Source organism: Cherax quadricarinatus, chromosome 60 (genome assembly GCF_038502225.1).
Source record: "Cherax quadricarinatus isolate ZL_2023a chromosome 60, ASM3850222v1, whole genome shotgun sequence".
NCBI classification, from domain to species: domain Eukaryota; kingdom Metazoa; phylum Arthropoda; class Malacostraca; order Decapoda; family Parastacidae; genus Cherax; species Cherax quadricarinatus.
Genome location: NC_091351.1, coordinates 3,929,365 through 3,946,655, shown reverse-complemented (window position 1 = coordinate 3,946,655; position 17,291 = coordinate 3,929,365). Strand labels below are relative to the sequence as shown.

Genomic DNA, 17,291 nt, shown 5'->3' with positions numbered 1-17,291 from the left:
TCTGAATTCCTCTGAAGATGTCACCTTGCTCACACCTCAAGAACGTGTCGAATCCCAAAGACCACATGTCTTAGTGCCGGATTAAAGGGAAGGCATCCGGTGTGTTAGCCTCGGTTACCTCCCTACACAACAGCGTCCAACGCGGAGCAGTTTTCTAGTCAGTCAATACACGATTCTAATGTTCCATTCAACCGTGAGGATAAATGTGTATTTTGTTTCTTCTAATAAATTAAGTCTGGAAGAAAACGAAAACATAGCTGGTTAACACGTTATGTAATAACTTGACAAGATTAGTGGTAGTGACCCCAGCAAGGTGCTTGTTCTGGGACCCCCACAAGCTCCTCGTTCTGAGGCCCCCACAAGCTCCTTGTTCTGGGGCCCACAAAAGTTATTTGCTCTTGGGCGCTCCCCCCTACAAGTTGCTTCCTCTCGTGCCCCTCACAAGTTGTTTGCCTTGGGGCCCACACAAGTAGTTCGCTCTCCTCTCCTCCTCCCATCCAGGTTGCTTGGTCTGGGCCTCCACCTCCCTTCCCCTCAAAGTTGTTTGCCCTGAGGTCTCAACTACTCTTATTCCGGCCCATATTTATCTCTAACATGCTCACACCTTGTCTACTTCAGAGTTACCATCTATCCTTTCAAATGAACTGTCAATATCTTCCTCCGTCTCAAGAATGTCTTTAATCGACTGTGACAGTAAAGTACAGTGGACCCCCGCTTAACGATCACCTCCAATTGCGACCAATTATGTAAGTGTATTTATGTAAGTGCGTTTGTACGTGTATGTTTGGGGGTCTGAAATGGACTAATCTACTTCACAATATTCCTTATGGGAAAAAATTCGGTCAGTACTGGCACCTGAACATACTACTGGAATGAAAAAAGTTCGTTAACCGGGGGTCCACTTTTACTGTCAAGCATTCTCTGTCTTGTCGGGTCACGTTTGCAGATCTCTCGCCAAAACAATTTTGTCTTCAGCCATCATTTACACTAAGAGGATAAGGCATGTTATATTTGGATTTTTTTAAAGCTCGTTATCCCAACCTAATGTAACCTATCATACTCTCATGTACACTTAAACTATTCTAAATAGCGTAGGTAGATAAGTCAGCTTATGCACATGACATTAAAAAAAATTTTGTTAGGAAATTATACGCGAGTGATACCGGAAGAAGTTTTTCAACGAGAAAATGCTATTTTTTTTTTTTTTTTTACGATTTCTTTGATTATTTTTAAATTTTGTAATAATGACTGAGTTACTAACAATGTGTTAAGTAAAAGGACACGTGTGTGAACTAATGTGACATTTTATCACGGCAACGTTTCGCTATTCAGGTGCCTGCATTGACTTGAAGCTCCTGGAGAGCAAAACGTTGCCTTTCCCCAATAAAATGCCACATTAGTGGCACATACACCATTTTAAGTTTTAAATCATACTGACACATCACGGCTGAGGTATAAAAACCCTATTTTAACCTAAAAAAAACATAGGCCTTCTGTTGCAGAATTCTGTTGACCCCCGCAGTGCACTCTTCGATGCATGAAAGATGCAAATATCAATGAAGCGGCTTGGAAATCTAATCAGGAAAGCCGAGGATGCATACAAAGAAGGTTGCAAAGAATTCTCTTCTTTATTTTGATTAATTCGCAAGAGATTACGCTTAACAAATTAAAGTGAGGGCATGGAAGGTGAACAGGGACAGCTAGGGTAAAGAAACGTGCCCAACGTTTCTTCCGTACTGGAATCAATCCTTCAACCCTGCAGTGCGAGAGCTGAGAATGCTATGAAAGAAGCCACGACCACCCGCTCGTGAACAAAGCACCAGGTCATTCGACTTGGTAAGGGCTAAACCCGTTTGGGGTAAATCACTAGGTGCAAGGAGTGGTGGAGGCTCGATCCTCCCTCTCCGGAGAAGCCAAAAATCAAAGTCGTATAACAGGCCAAACGGCACACGGAAAATATGGGAAGACTGCATTTACAGACGAACGGACTTATTTACGTACTAGTACACAAATTAGCCGAACAGACGTAGTAATGAAGACACACAAGGACACCTTTAGAAACGGACGTCTTCCCGAATGAGCACAAGGAAGAACGCAGGCATTTACGGGCAAAGTTACGAACGGGTGCGTTTTCAAAAGGACGAATTTTACGAACTAATGTATTTATATAAAAGAAGACAGAACTGGATTCCAACAGCGCCAAATTAAGCAGAAACGCGCAGCTCGGCTTGAACTACCAGAAGTATTTATAAAAAACTACTTTACAACAAAAAATACTGAGATGAGTAATTAAAACTGCTTGGAATGTATAGCTAAATTTATCTGGAATGTGCAACTACAACTAAGAATGTGCAACTACAACTAAGAATGTGCAACTACAACTAAGAATGTGCAACTACAACTAAGAATGTGCAACTACAACTAAGAATGTGCAACTACAACTAAGAATGTGCAACTACAACTAAGAATCTGCAACTACAACTAAGAATCTGCAACTACAACTAAAAATTCACAACAAAGAACGTGGAACTGCAACTAAGAACGTGCAACTACAACTAAGAACGTGAAACTATAACTAAGAATGTGCAGCTGCAACTAAAAATGTGCAACTAAAACTCATGGGAATGTGAAACTTAAAATACAAAGAGCATGCAGCTGAAACTACAGGGAATGTGTAGCTAAAACTACTGGGATGTGCAGCTGAAACTACTGGGATGTGCAGCTAAAACTACTGGGATGTGCAGCTAAAACTACTGGGATGTGCAGCTAAAACTACTGGGATGTGCAGCTAAAACTACTGGGATGTGCAGCTAAAACTACTGGGATGTGCAGCTAAAACTACTGGGATGTGCAGCTAAAACTACTGGGATGTGCAGCTTAAAGGATTCGATTGATAGCAAATAAGGCAATAACAAATAACAAGCAAGTTAACTATCATAGAAATTATACTAAGTAAAATTCTTATTTTATATTATATTATTAATTATTATTATTATTATTATTATTATTATATGCTAAGTCCATCGGGCCGGCCTGGGGAGCGAGAGGTAATCGATTTCATACCGTGGAAGGAAAGTGTAGTCCCAGTTCCTTGGATCAAGAGCCCCTCAATAGCGTCAAGGCTACCCTCTTGAAGGGGTAATAAGAAAAATAAAAAACCACGCAGAGATAACGTCTTATAGAACTGTAATTTATACTGGAGGAAGTCTCATTCAAGGGCTCTTGATTATTTCTCATTACTTAGGCACTGGATGCAGCTATTGGCTTAGCGTTTCCCAATAGTAATAATTAATAATAATTATTAAAATAAATTATTTCATGAACTTTTTGCTACTGGAAAATCTGAAATAAATTAAAAACTGGTTTTTACAAACATTTTTAATAATTAATGTGGCATAAGCTCTGCGCTTCAAAATTTTATTATTAAAAAATGCAACTATTATACATGCAAAAAAAAGTGCAAAATGCAAATACATTTAGCAACTAAAAACTAAATTGGAGAGAGGAAATTTTTGTCGACCTCTCGATCTATGTTAAACCATTATCAAGTTGTGACTTGATGATGGTCTGGGATGGACCGGAAAGTAATTTAAATCTTCCTCGAAAAGGGATGTTTGTTGTGAGTTGTTTCATCGACAGTACTGTGACTTATTTTTCATGGTCAAGTAGGTGATTTGGACTTGCCTAGCATGGGACAGTAGACCTTCTGCAGTGCTCCTTCCTTATGTTTCACCTCAGAGAAGATAATAAACGTACCTCAGGATATGGGTGTGCTTGGCACCCCTGGGTATTTATTCTCCTCTGCTTCCCTCTTTCCTCATTCTAGCACTTATATAATTTATAAATTATATATATAAATTACATGTAAAACTGGAGATAATTAAAGAGCACTGACAGGAAATACAAAATTATACAGAGTATATTCTATGTAATAGAGTTTATACAATATGTATACTATGTAATAGAGTTTATACAATATGTATAATATGTAATAGAGTTTATACAATATGTATACTATGTAATAGAGTTTATACAATATGTATACTATGTAATAGAGTTTATACAATATGTATACTATGTAATAGAGTTTATACAATATGTATACTATGTAATAGAGTTTATACAATATGTATACTATGTAATAGAGTTTATACAATATGTATACTATGTAATAGAGTTTATACAATATGTATACTACAAACAGTATACACAGTTATACTGCACCAAGACACAGGAACGAGATTTATTTTGTCCCCTTATATAACAGCAGTGTTCTGCCGATAGTGTTGAAACCCCACAGGTACTGGATAAGCTTTCATTATGACGAGGCTTTTTCTTTCTTTCACGTGACCTTTCTCATGTACGTTTATGGACATGTTTGAATCCCGTTCATCCAGTTTAAGAAATGAACGATTGGAATGAATTAAATATTTACCATGATAAAAATTGGTGTCATATTAATATTTTTTAGTCTTTCAAATTTCCTCTCTATAGTTGTAGCTTGGAAAAAAAATATTTTTCATTTTTTCCTAAGAGTCGGTTAAAAAAAATTGTAGATCTGCTGTACACGCATAAATTTTAATTTCAGTGTAAAACTCTGTTTTTCTAGTTTAATAAAATATCTGCCAGATAAGGTAAAACTCTTTCTAAATTAATTAAGTTTAAGATTTTTTTTTTTATCCCGGTCGTATTTGTGATGGAAAGATATTTATAATCAAAGGAAAAATAAACTAATTTACTGAGTGATATATGTGTTTTAATACTATCCTCAGACAATTTACTGTCTTATTCACAAAGTTGCTGCCGGTAAGAAAACGTGGGACGTAGACCGTGAACTTAATAAAATTAGGCAAAATGCCATATTCTTTACAAGAATTGAGAAACTGTTGGGCCAACTGCAGCTTCCCGACTCTGAAGAGTCATTTCAACTTTCCTGAATATTAGTAGGTTTGGTCTGCTGAATCTGGTTAAAACAACTTTGGCAATTGTCCTCTGAGAATCTTGTCTTGATTAGGAATGGGAAAAACGCTGGAATCCCCATGTTTGTAAATAAATATTCTTTATGGGTGGACGGGTATGCCGGGGGAAGGTCTCTGTCAAGTGATCAGAAGCTCCACTAACCGAGTTATATGACTAAGACATGTGTACGAAGAATTTTTTTTTCTATTTCTCCTGATTTATGAGAAGTCCCCCTTGATGTTTCTTAAATATGGTTCCGAGAAATAATCTCCATAAGTCCTTCAACAGAAAGAACAATGATTTATAAACTGAAATGCAAAAAAATAAGGTGCAATAAATCAGAAAAATATTATATTAAAATCTTTCAAGCTGGCAGTAATAAACTGCTTGACTTAATCATGGCTTGTATAAATTATACAGATTAAATGAATTTTATGTATGCACGAAGACGCAGACTGTCTTGGGAACTGTCTTCAGCTTGTACCAAGAAGACTGCATCAATAGAGTGATTAGAGCGGCGTCTTGAGTTGATCTCACGCACCCTGAGATTGTTGTTAATCGTCTCGCCGGAGCCCCTCTGCCTTCCGATCAAATTCACGCTCGGATTTGAAATTCAGATGAGGACGTAATTGTTAGGGGGGAATGAAGAAGACCGGAGCTGAAACTCGTCTCGTACGGATATTACGCCTTACAGTGAGGATTATTTTGAAAGCTGACGAGGGACGCTGGTTATAAGAAACCAGCTCAGTTGTTTTACTGAGGAGAAAAAAATGGCGTCATCTCAAGAGGTTTCTGAAGGAGGACCAGCAGTACGTTTAATGGAATTCTCGTAAAAAAAATAGTATTTCTTTACATCCCTCTCTCTTACATTACTTGAAATATTTTCCTAAAACGGCAGAGTAGTTTAATTCCTTAGCCATTTTTTCCCCCAGGCAGTATGTGTACAGCACATCGTAATCTGCAGACATTTTAATTTAATACAAATTAAACCACATAGAGTAATTTAAACTTCAACCATTTCTCGTCGATACGTCTTAATACTAAATCACATACAGTAATTTAAATCACAACAATATCTCGTCGATACATCTTAATACTAAATCATATATAGTAATTTAAATTACTACAATATCTCGTCGATACGTCTTAAAACTAAATCACATACAGTAATTTAAATTACTACAATATCTCGTCGATACGTCTTAATACCAAATATCAATTCAGTCATGTCTGGATACGAGTTGATATTACACATAATTAAATATCTGTCCGTGATGAAAACACGCTCGTTTAATTTTTTATGTAATTTTTTTTGTTCGTGTTACATTACATTTGTCAGAGAAAATAAACTGACACGGGTATTAATGGCGCAGAAAAAATATGATTAACACGGGATTCAGGTGATGCCGAGTAACCACTCAAGGATATTAAAACACGGAATTTTAAAAGCGCTTTCGGTTAATTTACGTCTTTAGGGAAGTGATGAATGAGAAGAGAAAAAAACGAGCAATATAGTGTGCTGCCAGGTGTGATGTAAACTTGTCATTAGGGAGGCATAACCCACACGAAGATGAGAAATAGAGCCTCTTCCGCATTTGCTGAAGAGGATCTGAGGTCCTCTTTAGCAGGTATTGAAGAGGTTCTCAGACAGTGCGATACTCATATATATATAAAATATGAAGCGAAGTAATATATGTTACACTTCCTAAATTTATCACGTATCTTAGGAAAATGAAATGAATTTATTTGTGAATATAATATAATGAGAGCGGTATTACGCATTCTTGTCCCCATGGGCGAGAGGCAATTTTGCTACCCCTGCAACACACTCGTAAGTTTGCTACCCCTGCAACACACACGCAAGTTTACTACCCCTGCAACACACACGCAAGTTTGCTACCCCTGCAACACACACGCAAGTTTGCTACCCCTGCAACCCACTCGTAAGTTTGCTACCCCTGCAACACACTCGTAAGTTTGCTACCCCTGCAACACACTCGTAAGTTTGCTACCCCTGCAACACACTCGCAAGTTTGCTACCCCTGCAACACACTCGTAAGTTTGCTACCCCTGCAACACACTCGTAAGTTTGCTACCCCTGCAACACACTCGTAAGTTTGCTACCCCTGCAACACACTCGTAAGTTTGCTACCCCTGCAACACACTCGCAAGTAAAACTATGAAAAAAATCATGTTAAAGTAATCTGACTTGTCCCAAATTATTTTTTAAGGAATTCCCAATTCTTGTAAGTTTGTTAGGCAGCACACACACACACACACACACACACACACACACACACACACACACACACACACACACAGGGGTGCATGTGACGAGGAGGATTGCATAGGGATCAGTCCTAAAGCCAGTGCTGTTTCTTGTGTAGGTGAATGACATAACAGAAAAGATAAAGTCAGAAGTGTCCCTGTTCACAGCCGACGTGAAAGAATACTACAGACGGAGCACAGGCTCGGGGGGGGGGACCCTCGGTATGTTACCTTGGCGTAACATACCGAGCATATTTCTTGAGGCACGCATCAGTCAAATAGCTGCGGCAGCAAATGCCCGGCTGGCAAATCTAATCAAGAAACTGGAGAAAGTGCAAAGGTTTGCAACAAGACTAGTCCCAGAGCAATGGGGTATGTTCTGTGAGGAGAGGTTAAGAGGGCTCTGATGACACTGGAAGACAGGACAAGGGGTATATGATAACGACGTACAAAATACTGAGAGGAACTGACAAAGTGAACAGGGGCAGAGGGTTTCAAAGATGAGAAATAGGCAACTGGAAAACTCAGATGAGTCGTAGGGATGCTAGGAAATAATTCTTCAGCCTTAAGAGTTGCCTGAAAGTGGTAGAAGCGGGATCTATACATAGCTTTAAGAAGAGGTACGAAGAGATTCTTGCTGCCGAGAGTGGACATAGTAGCGACCAGCGAAAAGGAATAGCCAGGAGCTGTGAATTGACCCCAGCAGTTGTATATAGGTAAGTGTGCATTCACGTACGCAAGCACGTGTACACACACACGCGCGCACACACACACACACACACACACACACACACACACACACACACACACACACACACACACACACACACACACAGAAAAGAAACTCTCGAGAAATGACAAGGAAATCTTTGAAGAACTAAACAACTGATTGAAGAAGGTTTTCTCAGTAGAAACAGGGGCAAAGCCAGAGAACCGAAGCGAAGAACCACACCAGCTACTAAACACCATACACATAACAGGGAAAGAGAGGAAGAAACTTATAAGTGAGCTGGATACAGCTCACCATCGATTCTGTGAGAGCGTCCAGAAGTAATGTCCAAACCGCTACCTGATACCTTCAACGAGTCAGTTGATACGGGCATCTAGCAGTCACAGTATTTAAGAACGGAGACAGACATGAAGTATTAAACCATAGATCAGTATCACTGACAGGCATGTGTAAAGTAATGTAGAGGTTAAAGAGAATAAGAACGGTGTGACACCTGGAGAGAAGAGGAAATCCTGTCTCACAAACCTGCTGGAATCCCGTGATAAAGGAATGGGCGTGAGACGAGAAAGAGAGAGAGAGAGAGAGAGAGAGAGAGAGAGAGAGAGAGAGAGAGAGAGAGAGAGTGTGTGTGTGTGTGTGTGTGTGTGTGTGTGTGTGTGTGTGTGTGTGTGTGTGTGTGTGTGTGTGTGTGTGTGTGTGTGTGTGTGTGTGTGTGTGTGTGTGTGTGTGTGTGTGTGTGTGTGTGTGTGTGTGTGTGTGTGGAACAAAAAATTAATCAGATATAACAGTGGATCATAGAGCAACTTATGGAAAGTTACAAAGAGTGACTTTCCGATAAAAGTTGTCAGAATGAACAAGTATATCAGGTGGGGTTCCACAAGGATCAGTATTGGGGCCGGTTCTGTTTCCGGTATGCAAAAAGATATAGAGTAGGACTCTTCCTGTTAGCAGATGTAAAATTGACAAGGCGAAAAAAAACATAAGGACAACAACTAGAAATGATCATGTACCAAATGTAGGACTGGTCACACAAATATTTAATGGAATTCAACCCGAAAATAAAAAGTTACGAAAATTGTGGAAAGGAGAAGACCGAAAATTGAGTATAGATTCGGGGATTAGAGGCTGCAAACCTCTCTTAATGAGGAAGACCTAGGAGTGAGCATAGTACCTATTGACCAAGGCTCACAAAAGCGAATATCTTGTGCAACGAATGCTCTCTACCGAATGTAAGACTAGCTTTCAGGTATGTCAACGAAGAGTCATGGATGACTATGACGTGTTAGGCGCATTCTGAAGCATGAGGCTCCACCATGAAAGCACGAGGCTCCACCATGGAAGCACGAGGCTCAATGGCAACATGAGGCTCCACCATAGAACCACGAGTCTCCACCATAAAAGCACGAGGCTCCACTTTTCCTTTCGAGATGTTAAGACTGGGTTTCGTTTCATTTAGATTAGCTTCGGTTGATTTTTTTAGGTGTTGTCTGTTGGGTCTAATATTTCGGCTTTGTCCCAATTTGCCCTGAAATTGTGATTTTTAAGACAGTGGAACATAGAGCTCTTCTGGCCGCATTTAACAGACTTTTTATGTTCCACCAACCTAGTTAGAACTTGACGCCTTTTTCTCCCCTACATAGACAAGATTATAGTCTTGGCAAGGAATTTAATATGCATATTCTCATCAATTGTTGGTTTCTAATTTTTGAGAAATAATTGTATGTTACATTACGAGAAGAAAATATATTGGTTGTTTATTTTCTCCATTATGCCACTGGACGATTAATTTTTGTTTTCTTTGGGAGTTGATGGTGTTACCTCAAAAGAGTTTGGGTTAGCTTTGTGTAAACCTTCCGGAATGAAATACTCAATCTATTTCAGCTTTCTTTATGACTAGTTCATGGTTCAAGTCAGACCGAAACGTCGTCAAAACATCCAGTCTTGCATGTGCGGGTTGTGCATTGTGTATTTTCTCGACTATTGTATTAATAGTGTTAACGTCGCCCTTTAATAATCTTGACAAGTAATTACGTAAAGTTCTCAGAAGTAGACCGGACACCGTACTTATCTTGTTTAGAATGGCTATGAAAAAGAATGAATGTAATTCGGTGTGTTAGCTTTTTTGAAACAGTGAAATTAATCTTTTCATAACTATATTAACTTGTACATACAAGAACCGTCAACATGAAACTGCCTTTCATGAATGTAATAATTAATGAAGGTGATTAAAATACTGATTTCACTATTTATAGAAAGTAACCCCATATTAACATACATACATACATACACACACACACACCAGTGCTATTTTTGGTATATTTGAATGACATGACGGAAGGGATAGACTCAGAAGTGTCCCTGTTCGCAGATAATGTGAAATTGATGAGGAGAATTATAACAAATGAGGATCAGGCAGGACTACAAAGAGACCTGGACAGGCTGGACGAGTGGTCCAGCAACTGGCTCCTCGAATTTAACCCCGCCAAATGCAAAGTCATGATGATCGGGGAAGGGCAAAGAAGACTGGAGACAGAGTATAGGATAGGTGGCCAAAGACTGCAAACCTCACTCAAGGAGAAAGATCTTGGGGTTAGTATAATACCGAGCATTGTACATCAGCCCATACTGGAGTATGCAACACCAGTTTTGAACCTACACATGGTCAAGCACGTCAGGAAATTCTAGAAAGCGCAAAGGTTTCCAACAAGACTAGTTTCAGAGTTAAGGGAAATGTTCTACGAAGAAAGGTTAAGGGAAATCGGCCTGACGACACTGGAGGAAAGGAGGGCCAGGGGAGACATGATAACGACATACAAAATACTGCGAGGAATAGATAAGGTGGACAGAGACAGGATGTTCCAAAGATGGGATACAGAAACAAGGGGTCACAATTGGAAGTTGAAGACTTAGATGAGTCGAAGGGATGTTAGGAAGTATTTCTTCAGTCAGAGTTGTGAGGAAGTGGAACAGTCTGGCAAGTGATGTAGTGGAGGCAGGAGTCATGGAGTAGGGAGAGAGAGGACCTAGTAGCGATCAGTGAAGAGGCGGGGCCAAGAGCTGAGTCCCCACCCCTACAACCACAAATAGGCGAGTATACACGCTCACAAAAAAAAAATTATGCTTTTTTTAGGAACCGTTCTAAACAAGTTTTGAAAACGCACAGGGTCCTGTCTATTTCTTAAAGACTTGCAAATCTGCTGCCCAGGGTTTGAAATGCAAAAAATATCCACCCATCAACAGCTCAGAAATCTTTTATTCTCTGACTATCGCATCAAGGAAATCGTAAGCAAAGCTTTTCATAACTATTATAGACTAACTTATCCGACTTGCAAAGAAAGCAAAATTTAAAGGCAGAGAAGAGCCCGAGCCTTTAGCTCATAAGACTGTCATTCCCATTTGCCTCCTTGGGGCGGGGATGGCAGACCAGAGAGGCCTAGCTTGTGGCTAGGCCATGGGACAGTTGGTCCCAAAGATGAGGAGGTACTTGTGCCTCCTCCCATGGGAGACTTAGGTCTCAGACACTCCCTAAAGAGGGAGCCAAGGCCGGGCCACCACTTGGAAAAGGCCCGGGCCGGGAGAATACCGGCGAATCTTTAAGAAGAAGAAGAAGCAGAATTTAATTACCTTCTTTAACAGTGATATGCAGGAGAAAAATAAACTCTTAACTAATATAATTCTCTCTTATCTAAATATAATGACAACTGTATCTCAAAAAAATAGGAAAACTGATGATAAATGAGGTATATATTTCAAATTCTCTGCCGAGACTGCTACCTTATTTACATCCAACTAGAAATGTGGAACATAAAAGGTTTATAAAACACCTTCAGGAGAGATCTGTTTTGTTCCAACATCATAAATAATTTTACAGGATAAATTGGGATTTTGCCAAAATATTGAACACAATAAAATACACGTATAAGAGATAATAATAAAAGTTGCTCTAAGTGAAATAAAACCTAATTACAACACCTAGAAAGGAAAATGGATTCCTGGTGCGATTTCAAAATTTGCCATGCTCCCGACCTAAGTTCCCAGAACCTGGCGACCCACCATTAAATACCAGCTCGTAATTACATTTCGCACAACCTAGTGTCCAGTCACTACCCCTCAAGTGGCCCTTATCCTTCACTTTCAGGTACTGCTAAAGGAACTCTCAGACGAGGTTCAAAATATCAAATTTCTTGTTACAATGTGTTCCTGTCAGCATGTGGGTATTCTCAGGTCACATCTATTTATAATATTCATGGGAAGAGAGAGACAGGGGAAAGGATAAGCTAAATCATGTTTATTCAGAGAAAGTGGAAAGCAAAATCATTTCCTTGGATCAAGAACCGTTCACCAGTACCAAGGCAACCCCTTGAAGGAAGAACATGAGAAGATACATAGCTATGTACACGTCATTATGCAAAACTGCTGTATTAACGAGACCAGTGATGTCTCTGGGCGTGATCTACCATCAAAAAATATAAATAACTTAATAACCTATGTGCATTTTACCCACATTTTACAGGAGCTCTGGTGGAAACAATGACTCCACACAGACAGTTCCCTGCACCAGCTTCCAGCATTAGCATCAGCTTCCAGATTCATCTTCCAGCATGAGCATCAACTTCCAGCATCAGCTTCTCAGCATCAGCTTCTCGGGATCAGCTTCTCGATCTTCTCAGCATCAGCTGCCAGCATCAGCTTCTCAGCATCAGCTTCCCAGCATCGGTATAATCTTCCAGCATCAACTTCCCAGCATCTGCTTCCAGACAGCTCCTGGCACCAACACCAGCATCATTAGCTTCCAGCATCAGCACCAGCTTGAAGCACAAGCTCCTAGCACCAGCATCAGATTCCCAGCAGCAGCAGCAGCAGCTTCGAGCACCAGCATCAGCTTCCAGTATCAGCCACAGCTTCCAACAACAGAAACAGCTTCCAGCACTAGCAACAGCTTCCAACAACAGAAACAGCTTCCAGCACTAGCAACAACTTCTAGCAACAGCCTCCAGCAACCGCATCAGATTTCCACCCCAACATCAACTGCAGGCACCATCGTCATCTTCCAGCCCCATCAGCCAGCACCAGCATTAGCTTTCAGAACAAGCTTCCCTCGCCAGCATCAACTTCCAGAACTAAGATAATCTTCCGGAATAAAATTCTAGCATCAGTGTTTACCACCAGCATCAAAGACAAGAATTTACTAGTTAAACCTCTGATGCAGGACTCGTAGAGTATTATAAATATTGATTATCAATTTATCCGGGATGAATCTTCCAAGTAGCTTATTTAGCGTTAATGCGTTTGGACACATTAACGCTAAATAAGCGTTAATGTGTCCAAACAGGGGGGTTCATGTCAGCTATGAGCTGACATGAACCCCCTGTCTCTGACTAATGCAAAACAAATAAGCAATTCTCAGCACAAGAATCAGCTTCAAGTAGCAGTATCTTCCTGCAACAGAACTGGCACCATCTTTCAACACGAGCGCTATCTTCCTTCACCAGCACCAACTTCCAGTACCAACACTGGATTCTAGCACCGACATCAACTTCCAGCACCTGAACGACAACCAACTTCAAGCACCAGCGATAACTTCCAGCACCTGCGCTAGCTTCCAGTACCAGTACCAACTTCCAGCACTAGCTTCCAGCACCAGTACCAACTTCCAGCACCAGCGCTCGCTTCCAGCACCAGCACCAACTTCCAGTACCAGCGCTAACTTCTAGCACTAGCTTTCAGCACCAGCACCAGTTTCCAGTACCTGCGTCAACTTCCAGAACAAGCACCAACCTCCAGCACTAGCTTCCAGCACCGGTACCAACTTCCAGCACTAGCTTCCAGCACCAGTACCAAGTTCCAGCACCAGCTCCAGCTTCCAGAAGCAGTGCCAACTTCCAGTACCAGAATCTGTTTCTATGGGCGCAGGTAACACCATCAGCTTCCAGTATCAGCTGCCAAGACTAACATCAGCCTCCAGTGCCAGAAGCAGCTTTCGGCACCACCACTGCCTTCCAGTTCCAAAATCATCTGCCAACACCAGCATCATCTTCCAGCCTCTGTGGCAGACCCAGTAGTGAAGTTATTTACTGAGAGGTCTTTGATATAGAACTAACAATCGCTCCCAATTCAGCGTAATTACGAACTTACGAACAAACTAATTCTTAAATTAGTGTTGTTAAACACTTGGTCCTAAGCTTATATGTTAGGCATTTACTCATAAATTAACAAAGCGACACACACACGTAATTATATATATATATATATATATATATATATATATATATATATATATATATATTATATATATATATATATTATATATATATATATATTATATATATATATATATATATATATATATATATATATATATATGTCCAGTAATAACCTACATGGAGATAAACTCAGAAGATTCATTGATCTGTATATTTCGATCCTCTTCTGGAATTCTCTACTGAAGAGGATCCCAGAAGGGAATCGAAATATACAGACCAATTAATCTTCTGAGTTTCTGTCTCCATGTGGGTTATTATTGAGCATTGATAAGTGTTCATTACACTTTAGTTTTCCGTATTATATATATATATATATATATATATATATATATATATATATATATATATATATATATATATATATATATATATATATATATATATATATATAATGTGTGTGTGTGTAATAGATACACATGGACAGCGATGGATATGGATGGATAGGGATAGATAGACAAATAGATGAAAATAAACGAGTACACCGGTAAGTAGCACAAGCGAACACGTGAAGACATTCAGACAGAAAATACTGAAGTTCTGTATATCGAACTTGAAGCTAAAGCTCGAGTGCCCACATTGGTGGGTCGAGTAAGCGTCTACCTGACGTCCACCCATCACCTCTTACGATGCGATCCTTAATGTTTATCGGATGGACCTCCGCTCTAAGCCAAGGGGAGTTAAGGCCTCGGTCAAACGAGCAAAAGACGCACTGAATGGGGTCATCACACGACTAAACCTTGCGTCATAAGAAATTTTCATCTCCTGACCGACAAAATATCATCACCACCTGTACTTACCTTCATAGGAGTGTGTGATGAAATTTATTCAAAGTGCTCGTATGTAAATACTAGTGAAGATATTCTTATTTCTCTCTTTAACGTCCAACTGCTCGTTTCTGCTAATACAGCTGACATTTCTCTATACATCTATATTTGTTCTATACCTCACACGGTTTTTATTTATTTATAGCACTATTTAGTACTGTCACTATACATCAATTAAAATAATGGTCAAATCACATTATATACGGTGACAACTACCTCACTGCTGTTTTAAAATCAAATCACTTTACGTTAAGTTCGACAATTCTCGTAAGCTCTCGTACATGGACACATGCGGAAGAGTTTTCAAGTCATATGACGATAAACTAGTTCACACATAATGAAACTCAAAGAGTTAGGTGAAGGCTCAACAAGAGCAGGCAAGTGTCCATACGCGACGAGCGACACAGCCAAACTCCACCAGGGCCGAGGAACTACTGACGGAGCAGACACGCCCATCGCAAGGCCTCACAGCACAGCGGGTGTTGCCAAACGTCACCTCCTGCCCAGGAGACGTCAGCGTTTTAACCTTGTTCAGAGTATCGATGCAAACACGTTTCCAGGAACTTTTTTCCATATTGGTTCACTGTTTTTTAATGCGGTTGCTCCGTTAGTGAGTGATGGTACTTGCGCACGCCAGTACAAGCACGCACTAATGCACACAAGCAGATACAAGCGCACTCCCAAATACATACACTCAATTCATGCAAACACACACATACACACACGCAATCCAAGCAAACACACATACACACACATCAACATCCGCGTGAGACAGTATGTATATAAATTCTCTAAAACATACATTATCAAAGCACGTGTAATAAAGACTGAATGTAACATTTATCAAAACTGAACTCGATCAGTCACTGACACTCGAGCCGAACAATAAACTTGTGGTAAGGAGGAACTTAAAACTTTTCATACAGGGCAGAGATAGGCAATAAAGCATGTTTGTAACTCTTTATCATGGGAGTTTCCTAGAAGGAACTCGCTTGGAACTTCAAGGAACTTCCACCCACACAGAAATACATCTCTCACACCCACACAGACACACACAACACTCTTACTCTCGCACTTCTCAAGGTATCCCTTAAAGGAGCGGGTCCGGACACAAGACATTCCTCCTTCACGTGCCTCTTCTTCCATAGCATCATTTAGAAAACTCAGATGAGACTACAGTAGGAATAATTTAGTCTAGAGTAGGAATAATGTAGTCTACAGTAGGAATAATTAAGTCTCCATGGGGAATAATTCGGACCACTATGGGAATAACAGGGACTGGCTAACTTTTATTAAATTTTCATGTTTTTCCACTGTCGATTGTTTTATTATATTTAGTTGTTTTTAAAAGCTAAACCAGATTGGTTTTTAATAAGTTTCAGCGTTATCGACTACATGTGTGTCATTAACTAAGGCTGCATCCCACGTATAATCTACCAGATAAGAATACTTTTATTCATAATTAAGGGATCAATGTAAACTCAACGGTTATATATATTTGATGAGACTTTCACCTCTCAAACTATATAGTATATACTCACGAAATCACAATACACTTCTGCTCATCAGTTAAATGAGCTGTCAAAGCTCGCTCTCAGTGCATAAGCATCAGTTAAGAGTAGCAATGAAAAATGGTTTGGGCGAATATTTTTGTTAGTGGGTTTTGGTTTGAAAAAAGATCTGCCTAATATGATCCAGTAGGCCTGCTGCAGTGTTCTTTTTTCTTATGTTCTCATGTTGTTAGTCAGGAAACAGGTCAGTCAGATAATTAGGTAAAGGTCGAGTAGCTAAGAGTACAGGCCCCTGTTAATCCTCCTGTTTACTACAATGACCTGTTAACGGATTTAAGCCTTCGCTGGCCTACTGGAAACAGGATTTACACTCCAGTTAAGAACAAAAGAACATAAAGGGGGAACACTGCAGCAGCACTACAGGACTATATTTGGCAGGTCCTTGACAAACCGAAACCAACTAAAAAATATTCGCCCGAAGAATCACTGCACAGCGAATTCCTAAAATCAAGAATTACGTTCGTGGTGTTTAGTTCTTCAAGAGCCAACGTAGTGCCACTTGGCACTGGTCATAATAGAACACGACCTATTAATTAGTTTATGACTTCACTAGTTTACAAGAACTTCTTCCTCTTTGAGAAATAAAAGATAACTTCGTAATATCGTATCCTAAGATAATGATGCCTTTGCGGGTATACAAAATGCACATACAAAGGAAAACACAGAAAGCATTATT

General features: G+C 39.8%; 1 protein-coding gene across 2 annotated transcripts in view; it reads right to left on the bottom strand.

Moving 5' to 3' along the window:
• Positions 1-15,495, bottom strand: part of LOC128694476 (transmembrane and immunoglobulin domain-containing protein 1) — a 255,305-nt gene extending 239,810 nt beyond the window's left edge. For both annotated transcript variants that reach the window (XM_053784610.2, XM_053784611.2), the window contains exon 1: positions 15,018-15,495. In XM_053784610.2, coding sequence (XP_053640585.1) covers positions 15,018-15,023 — 6 coding nt within the window. In that variant the 5' untranslated portion in view covers positions 15,024-15,495. The remainder of the gene's footprint in view (positions 1-15,017) is intronic.
• Between the last annotated feature and the right edge of the window lie 1,796 nt (positions 15,496-17,291).